The sequence below is a fragment of the Salminus brasiliensis genome, chromosome 9 (genome assembly GCF_030463535.1).
Source record: "Salminus brasiliensis chromosome 9, fSalBra1.hap2, whole genome shotgun sequence".
Lineage (NCBI taxonomy): Eukaryota > Metazoa > Chordata > Actinopteri > Characiformes > Bryconidae > Salminus > Salminus brasiliensis.
The window spans coordinates 39,222,545-39,248,358 of record NC_132886.1 but is presented as its reverse complement, the minus strand read 5'-3'; the positions used below and the strand labels follow the sequence as shown (position 1 = coordinate 39,248,358).

At 45.1% G+C, this 25,814-nt stretch overlaps 1 protein-coding gene across 3 annotated transcripts; it reads right to left on the bottom strand.

Moving 5' to 3' along the window:
- Positions 1 to 824: 824 nt before the first annotated feature.
- On the bottom strand, positions 825 to 25,139 carry zzz3 (zinc finger, ZZ-type containing 3). Of its 3 annotated transcripts, none has more exons than XM_072688369.1 (12): positions 25,081 to 25,139; positions 17,444 to 18,978; positions 12,904 to 13,042; positions 12,650 to 12,797; positions 11,497 to 11,621; positions 8,912 to 8,983; positions 8,048 to 8,149; positions 7,733 to 7,828; positions 6,866 to 7,015; positions 4,788 to 4,922; positions 3,369 to 3,469; positions 825 to 2,522 (listed from the first exon to the last, which is right to left on the bottom strand). In XM_072688369.1, the coding sequence occupies exons 2-12, from the start codon at positions 18,910 to 18,912 to the stop codon at positions 2,378 to 2,380; spliced, it is 2,682 nt and encodes an 893-aa protein (XP_072544470.1). In that variant the 5' UTR covers positions 18,913 to 18,978; positions 25,081 to 25,139; the 3' UTR covers positions 825 to 2,377. The 3 variants fall into 3 exon arrangements, with proteins under 3 accessions (XP_072544470.1, XP_072544472.1, XP_072544471.1); XM_072688371.1 differs by lacking the exon at positions 25,081 to 25,139 and adding an exon at positions 23,871 to 23,958; XM_072688370.1 differs by lacking the exon at positions 25,081 to 25,139 and adding an exon at positions 21,342 to 21,430.
- Between the last annotated feature and the right edge of the window lie 675 nt (positions 25,140 to 25,814).

Below are 25,814 nucleotides of genomic sequence, written 5' to 3'. Positions count from 1 at the left end.
TTTCATTAAGACAGTCAACAAAATCAATTACAAGAATGAACGAAGAAGCTGAAGGTGGAGGCTGGAGACTTTCTCCACAGACAGAACCCAAATCCCCAAGAAGCCAAAACACCACATTACTGCTTAAAAGCAACATTCAGAACATTACCTTTTATCTGTTACAGGTAATTAGAATCCAGGCAGAGACTCGGGATCAGGGGCCGATCAAGGCATTTTCTATCGATCGGGAATCGACTTCTAAAGTTCTGATCCACTTCCGATTTGGAGGTTTGCTGTGGCAGAGTGCCATCTGGCCTCCTCTAGGCACCATTAAGTGTCAGAGAAGGATTTAAACTCTTCAACTTCCAGAAAATGTTGTTCTGTTTTCTGCAGTTTTCGTCCGAGCTGCCAAAAAACATCCAAATTGGTTGTAGCAAAGATTTGACTTTTTTTCCCCACGTTATCTTTATTGCGAAGATCGAACGTTCCTCCCATCCTGTCTTTACAGGAATTACGCCTGGTAGGTCAGTCAGACTGGACAGTACGATTTTAAACAGTAGAAAACTGGTACTAAAAACAGTGATTTTACTGCAGTTTACTGTTGAGGATTAGCACAGCCTACCTAAAACGTGGGACTGTCATTTTTAAAAAGATTGGATTGGTATGGATCAATAGTCGGGGGGAGGGGAGGGGGAGGGGGGGGGGATTCGCCTTGATCGGGACATCACTACATGTAATACATTCTTTTGTTATGATACATGAATTACATATAAAAGATAAAAGGTAATTATAACTTTTTAAAATCTGTGTATAATTAACTGGACGACGCAAGATCTGGAGCTGGAGTGGAAAGGAGGACACCGCAGTCCGGTCTAGAAAGACTTTTCACATACTTTTATTTCCACAGTTCTTCTCTAACATTTTAACATTATTTAAGAACAGACTTTTATACACTGATATTGAAGCAGGGTAAGGGTGGATTTTTTTTTTGGGGGGGGGGTGAAGGAAACAGAATCCATACAAAATGGTCTACTTGAAGCACAACAAAATCTATGTGTATAAAATAACGTGGGTGTACCACTCGGGTGGCAGCCGCCCCCTTGATATCTTCTTTTCCTCGGCGTCGCTGCCGTTTAAATAGATTAATAAAAATACAATTTTGTCGTGGACCACAAGGAAACTGCAAAACTGGAAAATAAAAAATGGAAAAGGAAAAAAGAAAAATTACAAGGACCTCAAGGCATGATGATCGGGCCGATACTCAATCAGAAGCAAAAGTGCCACAAGCTCTTTTTACTTTTTTTTTTTTTTGCTGTAAAGTTCTTCTAAAACGTGGCCAAGGTTCAGACGTGGAATCATCTGGACAATAAAAATAAAGGAAAGGAAAAAACAAAACAAAACAAAAAAAAGATGGCACAGCACCTACCACTGGCTAGTTTCACCATACGCTTGTATACTCCACATGATCGACGACGGTACACACTGAGAAAGAAAAATGAAAAACGATACCCTTTTTGTTTCCCCCCCACGTTCATACTCTATCAGTCATCTACTGAGTCTCAGCTGGTCTTGTCCGTGCTGTAGTGCTTTGTAGTTAAGAACCTAACGGGCTTTAAATGGAGTGGGTTCATAACATTTAAAACAAAAAGGAAAAGAGGGGGAAAAAAACAAAAAAAAAAAAATCAGACATTATGATGAACAAAAAAAAAAACAAAAAAACAAAACAAGCAGCTTCTAGTAAAAGTGGTAGCCCACTGCGAGAGACGCGTGTTCGGGATCCGTCAACGTGAGTTTTTGTTTGTTTTCGTTTCGTTTATTACCGTTAAGAACGTCCGAGTTATTAGCAAATCCCCCTCGACTGGTTAAAAACCTGACACGAATCGGAAAGACAGCGGCGTAGCACTGAAACCCTCCCCGTCCCGTCCCGTCCCGTCCAGCCCTAACACGGAAAAGCTTCACTTTTAGAAAGAGTTACACTACAGACGAACACCTTCACGCCTTCTGAGCGGTGATTGACCTTCCGAACGCTGACCTTCTGAAAGCTGACGAGAACTCCATCCCCCATCCGCCATCAGTCAGACAGTTTCGACTGCTTTCAGCACATTTCTAAACCCACACACACTCTCACACACTCCTACCAAGGCCCTCTGGATTTTGGAGGGGGTGTGGGTCGGGATGCGGCTGTGCCTTTCTCCATTCCTTTTCGTTCCTTCACCGTGGCATGTTAACTGAAGGAGGCCGGTTCAGGGTGTGGTGGCCATCGTGCGAGCGGTTGGTTGTTTGGGCGGAGGCCTGGTCTGCGGAACCCTCCTCCTGCTGTAAGCGGTTCTGCCTCTTGGGTGGATGAGCCATGCGTGGAATGCCCCGGCGGCTGTGGCTGCGGCCCACCTCGCTCGTGTCATCTGTTGGCCGGGAAGTAGTTGGGGTCCAGGTAGTTGTAGCCTGCGCTGGGCGGCAGGCAGTAGTCTCTGTCCAGGAACGTCTCGGCCTGGTAGACCGGCTCCAGGCGGTGGCTGGGCTTGTGGGTCTCCGTCTTGAACAAACTGGAGGAGCAAAGGGAGGGCAAAGATGGTCAGTCTGGAGCCGGCACTGCAGTCAGCTGTACACCAGACTTAAAATCACTAAACAGCAGCACACTGCAGTTAATATTTATGGACAAAAGTATTGGGACACCTACTTATTCATAATTCTGAAATCAAGGGTATTAAAAGAGCTGCTTTTGTTGGAGTAACTGTCTCTACTGGCCAGGGAAGAAGGCTTTCTACTAGATTTTGGAGGAACACTGCTGTGAGGATTTGATTGCATTCAACCACAAAAGCGTTAGTGAGGTGAGATAATCACCACCACACCACATCCTCAACTCATCTCAGAAGTATTGGCTGGAGAACCATCCATCATTCCAGAGAGAACAGTTCCACTGCTCCACAGCTTAATGCTGGGGGGCTTTATACCCCTCTAGCCCACGCCTAATTATTGACACAGTGCCAATATGTTCATATTTATCTGCTCCTATTCTATTGGCAGTACTTCTCTACAAGGATTAGGAAAGGTGTGTGTGTGATTGTGTGCATTTGCACATCTGTGTCAACAACTGGTGCAACCTAAATTAGACTGAATGCATTCAATCAGAAGGGGTGTCCACAAACATTTGGACATATCTGGGCATACATCCGTCAGTTAAGGAAAACGCCCAGCATGCTCTTCGGTTGACCTCATGACTGCAGTACAGATTAAAGATCGGCCATGTGACCATGTTACGTTTGGGCCAAAAGTACAGGGGTCACACGCAGAGCATGTGGGGACCATCTTGCTACACTTCCTCTGGATCCAATCTTTTACACAGTGGCAGCTGGCAGGGCAGAGCACAACAGGAGCAGAGCGGTTCTGACCAGTCGGAGCAGTTTCCACAGAAGTCGATGGCGTTGTCCTGCGGGCAATCCTGGCAGTGCCACCTCACGCCCTGGATCGGCTCCATGCCACACGCGTCACACTGAGGGAGGATTGGACACACACAGAGTGAACATGATGAAGGAGTGAGACATCCTGTTTAGGGATGTGCACATCAGTCAGATTTGGTATGCTCATTGGTAACATATAATTAATAAACTAATAAATAAACAAACAAACAAACTAATAAATAAAGCAAAGATGTGAGTAAACTGGTTGCAAAACCATGAAGGAGCCATGAGTGCGGCGGTCCTCCTGCTGAGCCAGACCAGTCCAGGTTGTTTTGAGGTGCACAAAACCATAAAACACTTCATTTCATTTAAGTCCTAATTTGAGAGTGAGAGTAGTCAGCAGCCCAGCTGGCCGCTACCCTCTCATTATACACGTATACACCATAAAACTTTACAGACAACAAAAACAAAAACAAATAAACAAGCATATGGTCAAAAAGTGAATGAGAAAATAGAAATATAGGATATATAATATATAGAGATGGGACATTCAATGAAAACCATGCATCTCCATTTTTGGTCATTGTTAGTTTTCTCCATGGTTTGAACCCTGTAGCTGCTTCTGTACATTGTTTAAATAATTCTGGATGAATGGACCAATAGAAATGCTCTAAATGACCTGAATTTTACTTTCACTTCTATTCAGAGTCAAGACCTTTTTGGCCTTCTCCTGTAAAATCACCATTATGGACCACATGTTTTTTTTTTTTACTGTGGGCATGTTTATATATATATATATTTATTTATATATATATATAATTTAAAGAAATAGGATATGAGTGTGATTTTGTAAAATAACAGCATGACTGAGATGACTCATTTACTCACAGCCGTGCTGTTTTTCCCGATACCGCACAACCTGCAGTGAATTATGTACCTGTGTGTCAACTTTGTTTAAAGTGGGAGGTTTTATTATTATTATTATTATTATTATTATTATATATTTTTTAGGATATTCCAATTTCAATGTTTGAATATTCTTAATAATTAAACCATTTAAAATGAATTATTATTATTATCAGTTCCATAATGCTTTTAAAAAAGAAATCGTTTATTGGGATTATTCTATATGTTAAAGGTCTGTATACACAAGCAGTCTACAAGACTTAATAACGCAAGCTTGTGTTTTATCAACAGCAGCACTTGGAGAAGCTAAGCTCAGACCGTTAGTCCTGATTAACTGACCTCGAACCATTATCTGTACAAACTGGTCAAGTGACTAAAGTAACCACGAGTGATTCAGCGAGTGGGACACCAGACGGACCAACTCGGCAGGGGAGACCACAGCAGTCGACAGTCCAGGTTGTGTGTGTGTGTGTGTGTGTGTGTGTGTACACACATGCGTGTTACCTTGTAGCCCACGTGCTGGGCTAGAGCACTCTCACTCTGGATCTCCTGGATCTTCTGCTTCCTGAGTCTTTTCAGCTCCTGCAGCTCTTTGTACTCCGGCAAGTGCCTGAGCTCCACCGGCACACTGTCCTCATCCTAAACAGACACAGAGTGCGTGGGATTCATTAATATTACTGCCACTCCAGTTCAAAAGAAGACCTGACAGGTGTCCTCAAGCAGAACCCAGATCACCTCATTAAAGTCCACTTAAAAATGCAGCTTCTCTCGCTCTCCAGACTCGGCTTTCAAACCCAGCAAACCTGACAGACTCCTAATCTCATTACAGCCCGTTCGTTTAGGACCCTGTACTGGCAAGAAGCTGGCAAGATACGATGCCTTACAATACAGGGGTTACAATTCAGTACTGCGATATATTGCAATACTGTAAGCAAGGGGATGTACTGTGATTTTATTAAAACTGTCTGAAGTATAAAAACAACACTGAAATCTAGCGGCTGGGTTTAAACAACACAGAACCGATACAGTACTGCAGAACATAATATTCTGACACTTCCATATGCTGATGGTTTCTTACATCCCCACCATTCACCCAGACACAGCTTCTAATACCAGTAAGCTGGCTGTCCCAAAGGTCAGGATCACCATCTAAACCAAGACTTCCCAATTCAGAATTCAGAGTACAAACCTGACCATCACAGCCCAGTGAAACATGCTCATGTGAGGCTCACATGAGTGGAACGTGGACTAGGTGGGTTCCAGGTGGGTTTGCATGCATGTTCTTACTGTGACCCAGTTGGGCTTCCGTCACAGGGGTCCTGTGTGCAGTGTACAACCCAGATGGGCCCATGTTTAACCCCTCTCGGTCTCATCACTGACCCTGGTGTGCATCCATATGTGGGGCCAACATGTAACACATTCAGGCCCCACATGGGCATGTTATCAGGGAGGGAGCTTGTTCACTAGTAAATGGATTTAATGAGATCTGCCAGACAAAACACAAAAATGGTGTATCTGAGTGTGTGAGAGAGAGAGAACAGCCAAATCTGCAGTCCGGTCCTGTGGAAACACTATCTGGTTTGGTAAAGTAGTTCTGACACAAAGCAGCCTACATGCTGCCCGCGTTCTCGCCGGGGACCGCTGACCCATCAGTGTATAAAGGTTACACAGAGAGCGGAGGGAAACGTCAAAGCTTGTTGGAGGACTCGCTGGACCACAAACCCGCCTACCCCTCACGGTTCAGCAGGGAGAGGAGGGGGAGAAAGTCAGTGAGGGCAAAGACAGAAAGCCTGGTCAGTTTTAAAGCTCGAGTCTAAAGATAGAACGGCGATCGTCAGGGGAACCGATCAACCGACACAGGCCAGAGGACTCTCACCTTTCCATAGGACTTAATGAGCGGGTCCTGGATGGCAGAGCAGAGTAGCAGCTGAACGACAGTCAGCGTTTTTGCCGCGTTCGTCTCCCGCAGTTACTCTGCGGTTAAAAATAGCCCCATCCAGAAACGGCAACATTTGCTCCACTGAGATTTTATAGGGATACAAATGATTTCTGCTAAACTGCTTCCAGAGCAACACCAAACTGAGACTACGTGGCCAAAGAAAGACAGAAAGGACCGTTCAGAGACCACATCCTTTAACCCTCCTGTTATGTTCAACTGAAAGGAACTGGGTTGTCCTCTGCACATGGGGCCCAACTTGGTCCCAGTAACAGTACAAACCCATTAATGCCCACCTGGAACCCACCACATCAGTAGTGACAGACTCTTATAAACTCCTGTACTGAATTCAGTGATTCATACTCAAACATCTGCTGCTCTTCATCCAATTCAACCAGTCCAATTACACTGTTAGTAATGAAACCTGCAGCTGATCAGTGTTTATCAGGCACTAACACTCTCCTCCATACGCTTAGGAAAGTAAACAAAATGTATCACGATACGATAAAATATCGTTATATTGTCCAACTTTCCATTTACACCTTCATTCCTCTAATTACACCCAGCACAAAAAAGCTCTCCTGCAACGTGACCCTCAACATAACAGGAGCGGTTAAGCAGAGACGGGTCCGAACCGGACACTGACCGAGTCGTCGGCAGCGTTATCCTGCAGGCTGCTGAAGAAGCTGGGCCGCTCGTCCTCGTCGTCCATGTAGACTGGAGGCTCGTAGGAGGTGAGGAAGGTGGACGGCCGGTACAGGTGCTTGTTGAGGTGGTGATGCCTCTTACTGGAGGCCTGCGGAGTGTGAAGAAACGCAGCTGAAGTCGTGCATGTCTTTATTTTACACAGAGAACACAGGTCTGATCACAACAGGACAGAGCTAAGAGTTAAAATGCACACTTTAGGGACGTCAAGATCCAGTTCCACTGCCTCCCGAGCCGATCCGAGGCTCTGAATGCTGAGCATCAGCCAATACTGATCTGATCTCTGTTTATTTGCTAATTGCTGACTCACCTACCTGACCAATCAGCTTCTAGCTCCTCTAAAACACACTTACCCTGTGTGTGTGTGTATATATATATATATATATATATATATATATATATATATATATATATATATATATATATATATATTTATTTTAGTGGTCTACACTCTGGACTGATATCTGCTGGTGTCTGTCGGCTACTGATGTGAAATACCTGGTTTATTAAGCGGTGATTTGGGTTTCTATAGCATATCTATTAGCTTCTACTCGGTTCTGTGGCAAGTTAGAACCAAAGATTGAGGTTCTGGAGCAGGTAAAACTGAGCATCTTCACCATAGTTTAGTTTTTAATCATTCATAATTCAAGAGTAAAGACGCGGTGGTGGTTTCCGCAAATGGCCTAAAACAGCACCCAATAGACAAACATCCGATCAAGACATCCCAAATATTACATTTGATTCTATACATTTATATTCCGGTATGGACGTGACTTTATGGATCTTTCACTAAAAACAGCAGCTGTACCTTTTTGCTGTACATGCACAGGTTTGGAGTTCTTCCCGGTACTGGAATTCCAGCCTTTGTCAGTTTGATGAAATACTTCTGCACTCGGCTGGCAACCTATAGACGGAAACAGAGATGCTGAGGTAAACACAGAACATCTGCTGCGGAGCCTGAGCTTTCAGATGTTGCCAGGTTACTTGCGGGAGACTTTGGGAACGCTGCAGAACGAGCACACTTACAGATTAAAAAAAAAACAAAAAAAAAAAAACACGTACAGGCAACTCTGAACAGAAAACAGACAAAACAGAAAGATCTGTATAGAAAGTGAGGAGGAACCTGTTTGGCCGTCCTGTTCCCCAGTTCATCTGCAATCTTCTGCCAACGTTTCGACTCCACCTCCTCAGGTGGAAACTTCAGAAGCAGCTGCTCCAGCTTTTTCTACACAGAGCAGAACAGCCACTTAACTCCGGGACAGACAGGCAAGATCCACCCAGCCCTGCTTCACACAGCAGCCACTACAGAAGAGTCCCTGACCAGCTACTGGAGACGGGGGACAGTTTTCTAGCAGATACTGAATTAATCATAGAAGATAATCAATGATTCATAGCAGCTACTGAACAATTAATGGTAGATATACTATTATTCATAGTGGCTAATGAATAATTCATAGTAGTCATTGAATAATTTATAGATTATCTACTATGATCTGCTATGATTCCATGATGGTTAATTAATAATTCATAGCTGCTACTGAAACAATCACAGTAGTCACTTAATAATTCATAATAGTTATGGAATAATTCACAGCGGATATTGAACAAGCCATGGTGAACACTGAATAATTCATAGTGGATACTGAAATACAGATCTTGAACCCTAGGCTTATTCATGAGCTCAGATTTTTAGTGTATTATTAACAAGGGAGCCCTATAATCATGCTATTTCCATCTTTCAATATTCAGTGGATAAATGTCTCATATCACATGTTCACACAGTTATAATGAGCAGTAAACGGCAGCACTGCTGTGACAATGTGAGATGTAATTAAGCTGTAGTTTACTGTGTTATAAGTATTAACCTGAGTGAAGAGCTTTAATTAAAAGAGGCTCATTTGAAAGCTATTCAGTTTTTCAGAAAGCTCAGATCATCTGATTATACCTTCAGTACAAACTTGATTTGATGGTGAAATAAATGATCTACCTGTTCCTCCACCGTCCACAGCTGGTTGAAAGTGTCTGGCTTGCTCTGGTGATACGGCCTTCCTCGGATCATCTGCAGGAGCAGAAACATCACTGGTTAGCAGAATTTGGCAGATACTGATTTTTAATGGACCGTCTACTGTAGGGGGTCATCTGTGACATCTGTGATATTTCTATGAAATATGTTGGTCAGTGTTCTTTAAGCACGGACGATACTCTCGATATGCTCAAAGGAGTATCTTGTTTAAGAAACTGACTATTGTAAGGATCTCTACGTTTGACAGCATGGCTCCAACCCACTAAGTCTTGACTACTCGTCTTCACAGATGAAGAACTACAGCGTGCTGTAATGCACTGCAGCTCGTCAGACGGACAGCACACATCTGGGATGGTGTGTATGCACATGCTTTCTCTATAGACGTTATCTGCTAACGCATGGATATTTCTAAACTTGGACCAAATCCAACTGGATCAGTACAGTCATTTCCTGTAGGGTTAGAGAAACATATTTTACTGCAGCAGTCCAGAGTCCCCTAAACCCTCTGCTCTCAGAGTTCAATCAATACATCATCAAATATCAGTCAAATTTTAACAGCAGGCCAATTTTTTGGTTTGTTTTTTTTTTTTGTTTTTTTTTTTGCTTAAAGGGTCAGCAGTATATGGTCACCATCACACAAAAACCATGTATGTCCAACGTGATGTACAAATAAACAGTTGGATGAGTGAGGAAAGAAAGCAATGTTTTTAATATTATCATTATCATTATTATTATTGGCCAAACCCTTCACATCACAGTCAGTAACGGAGGGGATTGGACACGTCATTTAACCCACAGAGGCAGCAGGACTGCTCTTGTACCTCCAAAAACCTGGAGGCTTTAGAGAACGGTCGTTCCCAAACAGTCATCTCCTCCCTGGCCAGCCTCCCTCCACCCGCCTCTTACAGAGCAAGTGAAGTGATCATTCGTTACATTTGGGTTCGCCGAGGACAAAATTACACGCTTGGGCCAGAGAGCTTCATCTGTTGCACCACATGGAGCAAAGCGCAGTCCGAGGCGTTTGGAAGAAAGTATCTTCAGCCAGTGGGGCGGCTCCAAACCTGGGCTGGTTGATTTGTGCATGTTTGATTAGTATGAATAAATATTTTCAGAAACCAACAAGAAAACTGGTTTCCTGACGCAACTACTCCATTCTTTAAGGACTGGCTTCTTCTAAAAAAATGATACTGTGGCGAAGCTGAGGTCAGCCCAAAAACAGACATCTACAGCATATTTTAGACAAATATGTTTGGGTGTGCTTTGGAGTAGGGAGCGGTCGATTCATGGTTTCTCTAGGGAGCTTGTATGGAGTTCATGAAATGTCCATGTAATTCAAGGAAACTACTAGAGTTGGACCATAATCGAGGTAATCGGTTGATCATGATGTTGATTTGAGGTTGACTTTCCCAGAGTGCCTAGCACAAGGAATTACAGCAGTTCTCAGCTAAAAGTTCAACCTAGACAAAAGAGCCATCTTTAGAGCAGCAACACTATCCAGTAAGACTCTAACTTATTATATAGAAATATTATACCACTATATTTAAAGGCATTTTCACAATACACATGATCACAGACATCATCAGATTCACCAGTAGCTGCAGATCCTTTCTATTTCAAAACTATTCCAGAAACAATGGGGCTCCTGGGAGCTGCTGCAGTGCTGTAAACCAGCCAAAAAAAAGAAAATCTGTCTTTAACACAGTAAAATAACAGGGTTGTAAACAGGCTTGTAAAACCTCACCCCGGCATTTACCACCCCAAGCAAAGTCACACAGACATCAAACTAAAACAACCAAAGAAAACATCAGCAGTTAGTGAGCTGTGGGGGAAAAAAATACCCAAAAGCAACCAGTGACCTCACCAACAACCTCCACAGGGCTCGGGCTTGCATGGCTGCGTCTGGAACAGGCTCCCTGATCTTTATGAAAGCTGTAGCTCATTGTGGTAGAAGCAGAACGAATTCTACAGAAGCCTGTCTGCCAATTTACAGAGAAACGCATCCAATCACGTCAACTTGTAGCAAGAGCCAAACACAACAAAGGACTTCACCAGGGACACAAAAGTATAAGGTTCAATCACCAGATCTAAGCCCAGTTGAGCATGCATTTCACCTCCTGAGGAGGAGACTGAAGGGAGAGACCCACAAAACGAACAACTGAAAGAACCCAGAAAAGACGACTGATGCTCTTCTTGGAAGCTCACTTCAGGACTAGCTAACTCTTGCTCACATAAAAATTGGGTGACCTCCCATCAAAGGTGCCATGTTACGCTGTTTAACACAATTAGAATGAAGTATCAAGAAATGAAAGCTGTAATTCTTATATATTGTCTGTTATTCATCAATACTTTTGCTACTGAGAGTCACCTCATTGAACCCCTCAATGCACCTGTACCACTATTTAAAGCCCTGGCTTTCAGCCCTAAGAGTTATCCCAAGAGTAAAAGGGCCCAGCTGTGTCGTCCGATTGACAACATACTTGTATTTTGTTCAGATAAGTGACGAACATCAGCAGTGACTTAACAGTAACTGAGTGAGTGAAGAGACTCACCTGCGTTCTGCTGCTGGACATGCTGTGTTCTGGAGCGTCGCTAGAAGGCAAAGACGAGTACAGGGTAGAACTGTCGCCCTCCTTCTTGGAATCCACTGGACTTTTTGGTCTCGCCGGCAACCCCACTGTAAGTACGTTAGTGTCGTTAGTGACATGTCTAGTGTACAAGTCTGTCGAGGTTGCCGTTAAAGAGCCATAATCTGGTCATACCCAGTGTTCTCCAACACGCTCAAATGTTAGTCTGGTGTACTACACCTGTGTTTGATTGCTGAGAGCCTCCAGGATCTTCTCTCCTAAATCACTGTTCTGACTGTCAAGTTTTAATAGTATAAATTTAACTGCCAATGTTACAATGCTGGTGTCTCATATATAGGAATGCTTACATGGACACACTTTAGAAAGGTTTTTGTGGCCTACTAATAATAGCACTCCCACACAGGGACAGGCTGGTGTATTATTTTTGCCAATTTAATGGTCACAGAATTCTGGGCATCGGCAAGAAAACCCGCTGATAAAGCTCCAACAAGACTTCATTAAAACACAACTGCATTCAGAAAGGTCATGCTATCTGAAGAACCCAACACTCTGTCTGGAGTTTTTAGCCAACTCACCTGAATGGGTTATAAGAAATCTGACCGCCTTATGCTTGAGGAGGTGTGCAAGGTGCTCAAGATTCAAGATCCTGATGTTTTGCAAAGATCTGCTTTTTGCGAACCTCTCAAGAAACATATTGGGTCTCTTTCTAATGATAGATGCTGTATTTTGACAGCAACTGCAGTAAGAGCCACCTGCTACCAGGATGACATTTTAGGATCATCTGAGACTTCTTTACTCAGTGGCTGATTCTGAGATCTTTTTAAACCCCTTCCCAGACTCCTCTGCATCTACAGCCCTCTTTCTGAAGGCCTCAGAGAGCTCTCTGGATCTGGCCATGAAGGTGATCTTCTTCACCCCTCACTTCAACCATCAATCAAGAGCAGACCAGACTAAACGTCTGAGATTTAAATAAGACAGACGCCTCCAGAATAATCCTCTCTAACCATGTTCTGATCATCTGCAGCTGATGTTCTGCTCCTGGTTCTACACATGTGTAGTAATTTCTCAAAGACATTTCTCCAGTTTTATTACATTAAGACCAACAAACACCACCTACCTTTGTCGAAGATTAACTTTAACCGCCTTGTTTTGCGCTTCTTGTCGCAGAACTCCCTTTCAAATTCACTGCGGCCTGAGGTGTATTGGTCCCACGCAATTTCAGGGAGCTGGACCACTCTCTGAGGACAGGGCAAACCCAACTCAACCTGCAGAGCACAGAGAGGACCTTCAGCACCTGTGATCTGAACCTGCATGACTTTCACAGGTGTTCATAACTAGGACTGGTGTTCATTACAGGTGTAGCGGTATTACCTGCTTCTGAAGCTGGTCCACGAAGGAGATGGGGTCGGTCAGGGCCTGCTTCTGGTGGAGGGCCAACGTTTCCAGGTCCAGGATGGCTTGGGTCCGCTGGGCCTCCAGCACGCCGATGGTCTGGAGCAGTCTCTGATAACTTTTGGGGGGGGGGGGGGGGGGGGGGTTTGGAAGGAAGTGGACAGTGATGCAGGGAAGTACAGCATGCATTATTAAGAGAAGACACCTGCTTGTGCATCAGGACATGAAACTTTCAACAGCCGGCCCATGCATAATTCAACTGTACAGCACATGTAAACTCGCGCTGAAGAAAGAAACAGTCAGTAAACAGCTCACGTGAGATCACGCTGCATTAGTCACGGGGTGGGTGTGTGGGTGGGTGAGAGAGAGAGCTGCTGCACAATCCAAACACAATGCAAGAACGTTCTCCGCAAAAATAACAGCTAGAGAAAAGCCGTTTTTAAGCATGACCATGTGACTCACGATTCCCTGAAGTGTTGTCAGCACTGGCTGAGATCCAGCATCTTCCACATCATTTACTGGTTTCAAACATGTGGCTTCATCTGCACTGGTCAACTCCAGGAGATTTTGGGCTAGTCTGCTTTTGCACACAATATTTATCGCCATATCTGACACTAATAAAGAGCTGCAGGGGAAGCATACAGGCTGAGCAGCTGTCCCTCATGGGAACGAAGTGGGTGGAGAAAAACGGTACAGAGCCGGACGACGACACATTGAGCACGAGCACACATCTGCAGACCCATCACTCTGCTGTAATAGTGGACAGCAGAGTTCTATTAGTGTGAGGCGAGGGAGTCTCATATGGACACGGGCTGAGTGTAAACAGCAGCTCAACGTGGCGCCTGTATACGCATAAAGACCCGCCCTCCAGCAAAAAGAGCCAATCGGCTCGCTTGGTACTGCGTTGTTAAGAGGTCTCATTTCTCAAGGTCTCAATTCATAATACAGTACAGCATTACAGCCATCACTGCCTGCGCCACATCGTCCGAATATCCAAACATGGATCGATCCGGATTTGGAAATGAAAAATATGGTAAAATATGGTATTTAAAATGGTAAATATGGCCATTTCAGTATCAGTAACCAATCATGGAAGAAAAACAGGAGTATTGAAACCCAAGTATAAAATCTTGGCTGGTGTCAAAACCTCCACTTCAGTATGTCTTACATACACCACATTCTCCAGTTTTGGCTCTATTCTGAGGGTTTATACAGAGGGAATCGCACCTACAGCACTGCACAGAGGCTTTAGTCCTCTAATCCCATTATTCTAAACCCCAGTCTCTCAGCAGTGAGAGAGTTTTAAATGCAGAAGCTCCAGATCTCATCAGAAAAGATAAAGCAGGTGAACATAAATCCAGTAAAAAGGAGAAACAAGAGCTTCTCATTCTGAAGAAAGTAGTGAGAGCTCGGTTCCTCCAGGTTTCTCCTGGACGACCGCCCCAGTCCAGCCAGCACAGCGTGGAGGATGTGATCTGATTTACCATCATTAAGCCCTGATTTACCACCAAACCAGGTGTTGATCTGAGGAGAACTCTAAATAATACTAGACTCCATGAGGAGAGCTTTGGAGATGTTCTAATGATGAACACAGTGATGGAGAACCACCACCACCACTTTCTGTATTGTTATTATTATTAGTGCATATACTAATACCAGTGTTTCACTGGGGAGATGAACACTTACTGACCAGATCAGCAGCTTAACTATGAATTTTTCACAGGGGACTAAAACTTACAGTACTGTAGCATACTGTAGCCTACTGTACTGTAGCATAGCCATAGTCTGATTTTATGTAAATATATGTTAAAAACAGGTTATCTTTGGCTTTTAAGGTTATTTTTTTAATATGCGGAGTGAAAAATAGATACAAAATCCCATCTGAATAAAAATTCAGATTTCTGTTCTTGAAACTGATGCAAATTAGATCGTATTTAATTAGAAAGAGCCTAATTTAAACGATTTCTGGAAGCTTCTTTCACAAAAAAAAAAAAATTACTGCCTCGATGTAAGTTATTAATTGGGGGTAATCTACGCTGATCTTTATTAGTTAATCTTTTACCCGGTTTCCCTGTACATCACACCATGAGAACATGATTGAGTTTTAAAGCCTTCAAGCAAACAGGATAATAATGTAAACAGCTGCAGAGATTATCAGATCAAACTAGGATTGAGCAGAAACGCTGTGCTGAGAAAAAAGCGAGCAAAATTAACAGCAAGGCATCGGCCTCGGCCTCCTGCCTAGAACTAATCTTATTCAGAAGCTCAGCGGACCTCAGAGGATCAATCAGAGCCATGACGGGTCACGGAAGAAAATCGATCGGCGTCCGAAAGCACTCAGTTTCAATAGGTACTTATTTAGAAACTTCGTCCGACGCCGCCAGCCAAAGCCGATTCAGTGCCTTTACTTCTTAAAGCATCCCTGGCAGAACAATGCAGGTGTTCGCTCAGTGTAGATGCGTGATGACAACAGGAGCTTAGAGCAGCAAACGCTGTGGAGGTGGTGGAGTAGATCTACAAGGCTCCAGTTCCGGCACATGGGACGATACTGCATTGCCACCTAGGGACCAGCCATTCAAACTGCGATCAGAAATGTCTCCAGGAGGAAATGAATAAAAAAATAAATAAATTAGTCCAATTAGTGATTCACCACCTAATCAACAGGTCTTCCACAAATGCTGCCTTTTGCAACATGGCCTGAAAACCCCAGAAATGGTGAAAACCACACGAATGCAAAGTAATTAACATACATTAAGGTTGCGAGATATACTGTGTGCTTGCGAGTATCAGGATACTTTTTTTTAACTGTGCAGATGTAGCGATGCCCCCTCCCAAGGGACTCTCGGTACATATTCAGAAGCCTTGCCTTTAAAGCAACAATATGCAGTAAATTAACCTTTAAAAAACCATCTTCAGGATCATGCTGATGCACCACTGAATAACAGGGAGAACAGCGTGTCAGTCATTCCCACTCCAGCCCGAAACGCTCAGTCCACTTGCTTCTCCACCTTCAGCATCTCTCAGCTTCATCCAGTCAACAAATGCACATGTACAGCTGTCCACAAGTTGGCGCTCAAAGTGCGAACTGCCTTTAAGGCAGTGGTGTAAGAGTTAATTCCACTCCCCAACTATAGAGGGAGCCCAGGAGCAGCACCCACCTTTCCACCCTTGCTAATCAGCAGGTGCCCTGCACCCTCAGCACATTAGAGGTTGATGGCAAGTTTGTGGAGGAGTGGGCGGGGTAGAAAGCAGCCAATCAGAGGCTTTTCTGCTTCCTAAGTAGGAGCCTCAATGTTCAATCCTTTATTATTATGAGATGGAGTAGCAGGACTGAGATTTTAACCTAAACTAACCTAAACTAAAGCTAAACGCAATACGCACTTTACGAACACTCCTAAAAAAAATCCTACCACAGCCTCATCCTTATCCTACACTGAATATTAAAAAATGTACTTTTAAAAAATTATAATTTCAATTTTTATATAATTCCATAGATTTTTATTTTTTATGTGCACATATTTCTATTTTGAATCAGTTTGTTTTTCATTATCTTTCTGCCCTTATTTTTTCTTATGACCGAACCGTTGTCATAGCATTTCACGGCTATCTGTACTGCATATAATTATGCACTTTTTTTTAAGAGAGCAAATATTCAGATACTCGTATGGAAACACCATCAACTACGCTAAGCCTGTGAAACGCTGCACCGTGCAGAACTTGCATCCATCCAATACAGGCACAAGCTTACCAACAGTCTCCAGAAACCGAGATGGTTTTTCCCCTGTCTCCCCTTCCAGTTCCCTCAACACACACAACCAGTGCAGTTGGCATCTCCGTGCCCTGCTGGGCTGAAGGATGAATCAGATGGCCTCCCGCATGGAGAGACGGGCACGGGCTGAACGAGAGCAACCCAGCGCAACCTGTCTACCAGAAGCCGCCTCCGCCAACTGCCGTACCAACCACCAGCAACACGATTACTGAGGACAACGGCAAGCATAAATACCGCAGCGTATACATGCAGCCGATTTGGATCAAGCCGCGAGACCCCGTTCTGCGTGCCGGCAGCTTTAAAACAACAAAGACGCTCAGCTGTACTTACCCCACCGCTACGTGCCGCAAAGCTTCTAAATCCTCACCGCGCCACAAGCCAAAACACAAAAGCAAACAGCAGGTGCAGCACAGACCAAACAAAAGCCTCAGCAGGCCTGTCCTACACTTGAAGTGAAAGTACGACCTTATTCAGGCAGGGAAGACAGAACGGGGTGATGCAATGACCCGTCATGTAAAAACCTTGTTTCTCTAAAATGACAATCTTAAAGGAGAAGGAAGACACCAGCTCAACTTTCAGTGGAAGTCTAGTGAAAATTAGCGTAAATGTGGGCGAAAAGTGAAAAGCAGCAAAAACTGAGATACAAGGTTTCAGCAGGATAGCAGCAATTTACAAGAAATCCTCAAATCAAGATGACTGAAAGTGCATCACATATATGACTGAAGATGGACAACGGGAGACTCCACATACTCTTTGTTGTGTTTGAGCGCCAAGTGATCAGACTCGAAATAGTAGACGTCAGGATCCTCCTCCTCCTCCTCGGCCTGGCCGACTGACTGTTCTTTGGTGGATCTGGACAGTCTACCGTCCAACACAACAGCCTCTGCACTGGCCTTAGCCTCAGCCATGGCCTCTACTCGCTCAGAAACGGCACCGTCAGCCTCAACAGTAAAACTTGGCTCGTCTGCCGGAGTTTCTTTGCGGCAGATCTCAGCCGAGTCCGGAGGAACAGCCGCGGTCTCCTCCTCCACCACCTCCATCTCCTCCTCCTCGCCCTCGGGCAAGCCATTGTCTGCGTGTGGGGAATCAGGCTTTGGAGAACTGGATCTGGCGCATCCGACACGAGGTGAAGTCCGCAAGGTGTATCTGTGTTCTTGAGGCTCCGTGAAAGAGGGAGGTTCTGCCGGTAGCCTGAAAGAGGCCAAGCCTGCCGTTTCGCCTGAGATATTGGAGCAGTCGTCCGAAGGGTCTTGCGGTTCCACCAGTGGGCAGCCGTTGGCGCTTTCCTCAACCGCATGCTCGTCCTGGGCCTGACCGGAATCCCCCACCACATCTACGTCCACCTCAACCTCAACCTCCGGGTCCAGAGACAACACGGCTTCGGCCGCTTCCTCCGCCGAGCAGTTCCTTTCGCCGTCTAGCTGAGGGCCGTCGGACTCGTCAACCTGCTGAAGAAGCGGGGATCTACAAGGCACAATAGGGTCAGGGGTTGAGGGGGCTGCCTGGCTGCCATTGGGCAGCGAGGGACTGTTCGTGAGTGTCTGTGTGGTTGAGGAGGCACAAGGCTCTGCAGGAGAGCCTGCAGGTTCTAAGTCCTCCGTAAGGAGCTCCTTATGGGGCTCCGCCAGGCCGTTGGTCGCCCTGTGGGACTCGTCAGCCTGCGAGGGAGAGGCACTCTCCTCCGCAGACTCGGACTTGTCCTTTTTCTCCTCTGGGTCTTTTTCAAGGCCAAGAGATGGAGAAGCTGAAGATGTGTCCAATTTTGAGTCCTCATCGTTCTCCTTGGTTGCAGCAGGTTCGGGGCTTTCTGATTTTGGAGAAGGTTCCTCCTCGGCTGCCTGGGATTCCCCTGAGCGAGAGCAGCGCTTGGCCTTCTTCAGGGCTGGGGAGGTTTCCTGGCCTCCTCCGGCACGACCTCGCTCGGAGCCTTCAGACCTCTCCGGCTCGTCTTTCTCAGACACGGACAGGCCCCGTTTCCTATGGCCGGTCGAGGGTTCGCCCTCCGGCTTTCCGTCGGCTACCTTCCCCGAGTTGGCCCCGGCCTGCTGGTGCTGCTGGCAGTCCTGCTTCTTCTTGGGCGATCGAGCTCTGGGAGGCGGCGAGGTCTCCTCCGGCTGGGCGATGCTACGGTTCCTGAGGGTTCGGCCACAAAAGTTCTCGTCCAATCCATTTAACCCCACTGATGATCTTGTGACGCGCGAAGAGCGGGACGCGGCCATACTATGGAGGGTGCCTACTGATTTCTCCTCATCGTGGTGCTCTCCTCTGCGGCAGAATGTGGGCACCTGGGAGAGGGAGAGAGGGAGGGAGAAACAGAGAGAGAACGAAAGAGAGGGAGAGATGGGGAGAGAGAGCGCGACAGAGAGAGAGAGAGAGAGAGAGAGGGGACAGGGCTCAGTATATGATGACATCGGTTATTGATAGCAGCTGTCAAGGAAAAGGACAACTTGGGCCAATGTCAAGATTACAAGCTACTGTCTGTAAACTCCTCGCTGCAGAAGAGGAGAAAAGGAAAATTGTAGGCAATATAGTAGCCATTATCACTTTGATCTGCTCCACAACGTAATCAATCTGCATCCAAAGAACATGTGTGTGTTTTTTACGTAGCTTTAATTCTCTCGTGGAAGCAGTGAGTCATCTCGCTACACAAGAACACAGCAGCTATAAAAGCAGGTCACTGCATTAATAGGTTAAGATCTGAAGCAAGGCAGCAATGTTTTCAACCCAACAAGATGTTTACCCTCCCGCACTGCCATTTTCAGCTTTCCAAACTGCAATACTGCAAAGACATACACTATACGTCCATATGTTTGTGGACACCCCTTAAAAAAATGCATTCAGCTACTTCAAGCTGCACCCATTGCTGCTGACAAGTCCCTGTAGAGAAGTAACACCAATAAACCCATACTAGTGCCTGCTCCAGGACTCTCCAGAGCAGATCAACATGAACCTATTGGCACCATGCTGCTGCCTAATGCTAGGCATGGGCTAGAGGGGTATAAAGACCCCCAGCATTGAGCTGCGGAGAAGTGGAACTGCTGTGTGTTTACTGAAATGATGGACGATGATCCAGCTAATACTTCTGGGATGGATATCGAGGAGTTGGGGATGATGAGGTGGGGTTGTGATCATCATCCAGCATCCTAACCTAACTAACTAGCTCTTGTTGTTGAATGCAATCAAATTCTCAAAGCAATGCTCCTCAAAAATCCAGCAGAACACAATCTTCCCTAGACAGTAGAGACAGTTACTCCAGGCTCTTTTTTCCAATGCTCTTAATTTCCGAACAAACAAAAAATGTCCCAATACTTTAGTCCATCTAGCGTTAAAATAAAAATAATTAGATCACCCACTCACTGCCACAAACCCCACCTACTCCATCCCCATCCAACTCTATCCTCTCTAATCAAATCTCACTACAGAAACCTTCTGAAATGCTGCCAAAATTGCATGCTCGCACTTCAGGACCCTCTCGGATCTCAGCTGTTGATTAAGCGGTCCTACTGACTCCAGAGTAAGAGCATGTTTAAACCCACTGGGCGTTAACAGAGCTCATCTGCGCACGGTTATACTCGCTCAGGACCCGTCCAATACGCACTTAGGCGTGTTAACACACAGAACCAGCCCAGTCAGCAAGGGCTGCCAGATAACAGCCGGGTTTTAACCGCTGCTCTCATTTGGAGACTGATAAGGGCAGTAAAACACAAAAGCACATCCATCGGCCTCTGGAGTTCCTCAGACTCCGACTGCGCAGTTATCTGACCCTGGCAGGTGCTCTTTTTATGATGAGATTACTAGTTAAGGAAAACAGTCCATCAGAGAAACGCCACTGACTCAACAGAAAATAAGACTCAGATATACGCCCATGAAGACAACTGCAGAACACAGGCTTATGGGGCATCCGTTTATCTCAAGTCTGACTGCTGCCACATTTCCAGATTTTGGATATGTGGGCCGTATCACAAAAAGCCTGCTGACCAGCAGCGTCCTTTACCCAGCCAGCAAGATCCGAATTTTGAATAAAATCTTTCTAATGAAAGCCTAATTACGATCTTGCGATCATTAGACATCCTGACCTCGACAACTAGCTTTTGTCGCTGACTCCCCCAAGATCTAGCAGGACACTTTCTTCCCTAGACAGTAGCGGCAGCTCCTCCAATAAAAACTCTTTCAATACCCTTAATTTTAGAAGGAACGATAAATGAGCAGGTGTCCCAATACTTCTGTCTGTCAGGCATATGTTGTGCTCCAGGTCAGCGGATCGGAGTGGTTTCCTGTTCTAATGCACCACGGTCAGCTCAGGTAGGGCTTGTTAACCAACTGACTAGCGGTGTCCAAATACTTTCGTCAATACAATGCACATGAATTTGGCGTACTTTTAAAAATGCGGTAGAGTGCAAGGCATTCAATGTGGACCCATAAATGAGCCACTCTGAAGGCTTTCGAACCCACATCAAATTGCAGGCGTAAAATAAGACTTGATCACTAGACCAAACGACTGATTCTGGAGAGTCCAAATACCGAGCCCGAGTTCTGTCATTTCTGTGCGGTAAAGCAGAAGGTGCACAACACAGGTCAGGCATAGAAAGAAATAAAGAAAAACGCAAGAGCAAGCGCGACTCGGCCTACATGATTTAATATTTCGCACCGATTAGCGTCTATCGGAATGATCCGCCGTGCCCTTTACGCCTGTCAGAACACATCAAATATCCGCCTGTTCATTCAGACCGGCCTCTGCTTATTCAGCCATGAGGATCTGCGCACATCCCTTCTGCAGACGTGTTCGTCTTTCATCACGGCCTTGAAAAAGAAAAAGAGAGGGAGAGAAAAAAGGAGGCACCTGGACAGAATTGTACATGTATCCTTTTCACCCTCGGCTGAAGCCTCCTGCAGGGAAGCTAATGTGATTTGGTCATGCATAAGAAAGACAGAAGCGAGCAGGAGCAGCAGCGGCGGAGTCAATCCCGGGCTTTGAGACTCTCTGAAGCTAATTTTCAATTACTAAGCATGTGAAGTTAAACACGCTGATCCATTCTGCCCCGTAAAGAGGGGAGGGAGGGGGGGGGGCTCCACTCAAGCCAGCCATCCAGCCATGCATCCTTCCATCCATCCATCCATCCATCCATCCATCCAGCCTACAGTGGGATCAGAGGTTTGTTCCTGAGCATCCCATCAGCTGCAGCATTCTCAGTTATGGCCTATACGTCAGGTGCAACGCATCATCATGACGAACACGGGCCGAACCAACACCGAACCGGTCCAGCCCTGTTTCGATTATTTCAGGTGAACCTAATAACAGCATCCATTTAGCCATCCTTCCAACTCCTCACCACCGACTGTCCTCTTCACAGTCTTTCCATGACAATCACATCAACAAACACTACACACCATATGGACAAAAGTATTGGGACACCTGTATAAAAGGGAATAAAGTTAAAGTTTTGATCTTGCTGTTGTTGGAGTAACTATCTCTACTTCTCTACTAGATTCTGGAAGAGCACTGCTGTGAGGATTTGATTGATTGCATTCAACGACAAGAGCAAGTTAGTGAGGACAGGATGTTGGATGATCCCCACCCATCCCCTCCCCAACTCATCCCAAACGTATTAGATTGATGAAGCACCACCCATCAACTCCTAATGCTGGGGGGGCTTTATACCCCTCTCTAGCCCACACCTGGCATTAGGCAGCATGGTGCCAATAGGCTCATGTTTATCTGCTCCAGAGGGTCCTATTCTATTGGCAGTACTTCTTCTCTACAGGGACTAGACTAGCTGTGTGTATGTGTGCATTTGCACATCTGTGTCAGCAATAGGTGCTTAAACTAGCTGAAAGAGTTCATTAGAAGGTTGTCCACAAACATTTGGACGGATTATAGGGTGCTTTTAGAGTTAAGAGGGGAAAGAGCGGGAAAATCATTGTTTTTCACTTTCTGGAATGATGCGAATGTGGCAGTTGTTCTTTACGATATCATTTTTTAGAACGGACCAATAGAAATGCTCCAAACTGACTGGAACTTTTACTGAAAGTCACGTTTTTATTTTGGAGGTTTTTGTGTGAACCTGATAATCCATCGCAAAGTTACAGGTTGTTCTGAGTTTTATGATGCCAAGAGAAAGTTAAATTTTAAGATATTCTAATAACTGTTTAATAGAAACTTTCTTCTTTCGTTGGTTTGAATAAACTACTACTGGATGAAAACCACTTGACCGAGAGGATTTGATGAATTCGCAGGACGAAAAGTCAAATTTAAAATAAAGAAATAAGTAAAAAACTGCATCTAAACACATGCAATACTATACTACGCTACACTACCACAAAAAAAAGTTGCAATCCTCCCATATGTCAAGCGTAATGATCAAACTACAAATGTCGCAATTAGCAAACAAGGGAGACTCTGAGGAACGTCTCTCTGAGCAAGTACGGACGGTCTTGTCGCATTTATGATTCCTCGTAGGTAGAGGTGCCCGTCACACCTGGAATCAGCGACAAATTTAAGACAACAAAGAAAAACACGTCAAGGGTCGGAGTGAAGATGCTGGCGGCAACAAAACCCCTCCAACACACCCCTCTTTATCCTGGCTAGTCACGGAGCTTAACGTCAGTTGTGCAGCATACGCAAAAGTACGCAAGTTTCGTCACGCAGAGCTCACGAACCTCATATCGTGGGAAGTACACCGAACTCTTAATCATTAAGATCATTAAAAGCGGATTCAACTGTTTTGCCTGCTGTCAAAATAAGCTAGACCGCAGAACCGCGCAACATCCGAAGCTGAGCACCAAACTAAACACAGGCGGTTAAAACGACACAAGCGTGACGTCAGATTAGCGCGCTTTCACACCTCGGAGAGGCGCGCGCCCGGAGCTTCGTTCAATTCTTCGTTTAAACGTGCGCTTTTTTTTAAATTTCAAAACGTAACGGATTTCTTCCAACGGTCATTCCCGTTTAACGTACCAGCGTTCATTTAACGTTACCACTGCCTTAATTGGCAGTTAAACCGTATTAAATCACTAATTTTACCTGAAAAGTGTGATTTTAAGCCCCTCGGAGTTTAAATTTAACGCAATTTCGCTCAAAAGCCCTAAAACGGAGCTCTTTTACGGTGTAGCTGAAATAGTTAGCCAGCACTTGCTAGCCCAACTTAACCCGAATTTGATGTGTGAGGGATAAACTCACCTTTTCCGCCACTTTAGCGACTAATTTCACGTTAAAACCAGCCGCACTTCACGTCTTCGCCGCCGCCTGGCCTGTGCTGTGCTGTGGCCGCGGGTTTGCGCGGCAACCGCTCGCCCGGCTCCGGAGCTCAGGCTTCGGCCGGGTTCGGTGCGCTCGTAGCGTTACCAGCGGCACCGGAGGAGGGGTTAGCGCTGGGGTTCGGCTTTCGCGATTTCTACGCTATCTAGTTATAGCTGGCTAGCTGGAGAACACCTTAAACGTGAAGCCCCGCTTAGTCGCACCTCCAACAACCCCTCAAGCCGACAGAGCCACGCGGTGTGAGGGGGCTCCGAGCAGCCCGCTTGTTGAAGAGGGAGAGACCCGCACTTGGACGCCTCACCGGGGCGGGGATGCGGGATGCGGAGGGAAATCAGGAGCAACAAACAATAACAAGAAACAACGTTTTTTTTGTTGTTTGTGTTTGTTTGTTTGTTTGTTTGTTTGTTTGAGCACGAAGTGACTCAGATTTCAGCCCAAATTTGACTTGAGTGTCTGAGGGGGTTTAGCGCGAAGTCGGTGTCCAGAAGTTAGAGCCAAGTTGAGCTTAAATAATAAATAAAATAAAAGCAAACAAGAGCCACTAACTCACTTTAGCCGACTAGCTACTAGCTAGCCTGGTAGCTAGCGCTAGCTAACGCGGCGAAGCAGGCTGGGCGCATCAACGGACACGTTCCGCTGTGTTTTACTGGGATACGAAATGAAAATTAGCTTATAAACGTGTAAAAGAGCTGTTAGTTATAAAGTACACTTTATTTAGTTGTAAGCGACGCTGATAAGTTAGATAAATGTGTGTATTTGGGTTTGTTTTTTAATATAAGGGCCTACGTGTTGTGTATAGCTGCTAAGCTACGGTGAGGCTGGCTTGTTGGGTCTAATTGTGCCGTTCCACCTTAAATGGTGCAGCAGTTACATTCTGGCGCCTGAGGCGCCAGAATGTAACTGCTGCACCATTTAAGGTGGAACGGCACAATTGCAACTTCAGCTAAGCTAAGCGCCGTACGGTGGTTTTTAACTTCTCCCACTCCCGTTTTCCCCCTCATACTTCTTTTTTATGTTATTCCCATTTCTCTTTAAGGGATTTAACCTTCCCAAAGACAAACAACACGCTTGGGAATAATTTGGAATAAATAAATCGGCTTCCCAAGCTGGAGAACTGGAGCTAGCTACTTACCTCACTTCCGCAAAGCGTCTGCTGCACAGTCGGCAGCTGCCATGTTTCTCTCCACTGAACTGAAGTGTGTGTGTGTGTGTGTGCGCGAGAGAAAGCGCGTGTGTGTGTGTGTGTGTGTGTGTGTGTGTGTGGGAAAAACACTGAATTGAGATTGTATGGACAGGTCATGGAGATAATGGCCCCTCCATCCCTCAGATATCCAGCTCATGGTCAGGGTGGTGGCTGGAGAATGTAGCTGGATGGTCAAGCAGGACCAACTGGATCAAGCTGGTCATACTGGTGGACCAGCGTGGTCATGCAGGTTGGCCAACTTGGGGGGTTTACTATGATTATTATATTTATTCTACAGCTCTGGACAGTTTTAGTATACTCCAGACTATATGATTATTACTATTAATAAAATAATATTAATAATAATAATAGCAACTGAGTGTAATAGAACTGTCCATAATAATAGTAATATAATAATATTACTTTTATATTTATTCTACAGCTCTGGACAGTTTTATTATACTCAAGCGCTATATTATTATTATTATTATTATTATTACTACTATTACTACTATTTATTCTACAGCTCTGGACAGTTTTATTATACTCTGGCGCTATATTATTATTATTATTACTACTACTACTACTACTATTATATTTATTCTACAGCTCTGGACAGTTTTAGTATACTCCAGACTATATGATTATTACTATTAATAAAATAATATTAATAATAGCATCTG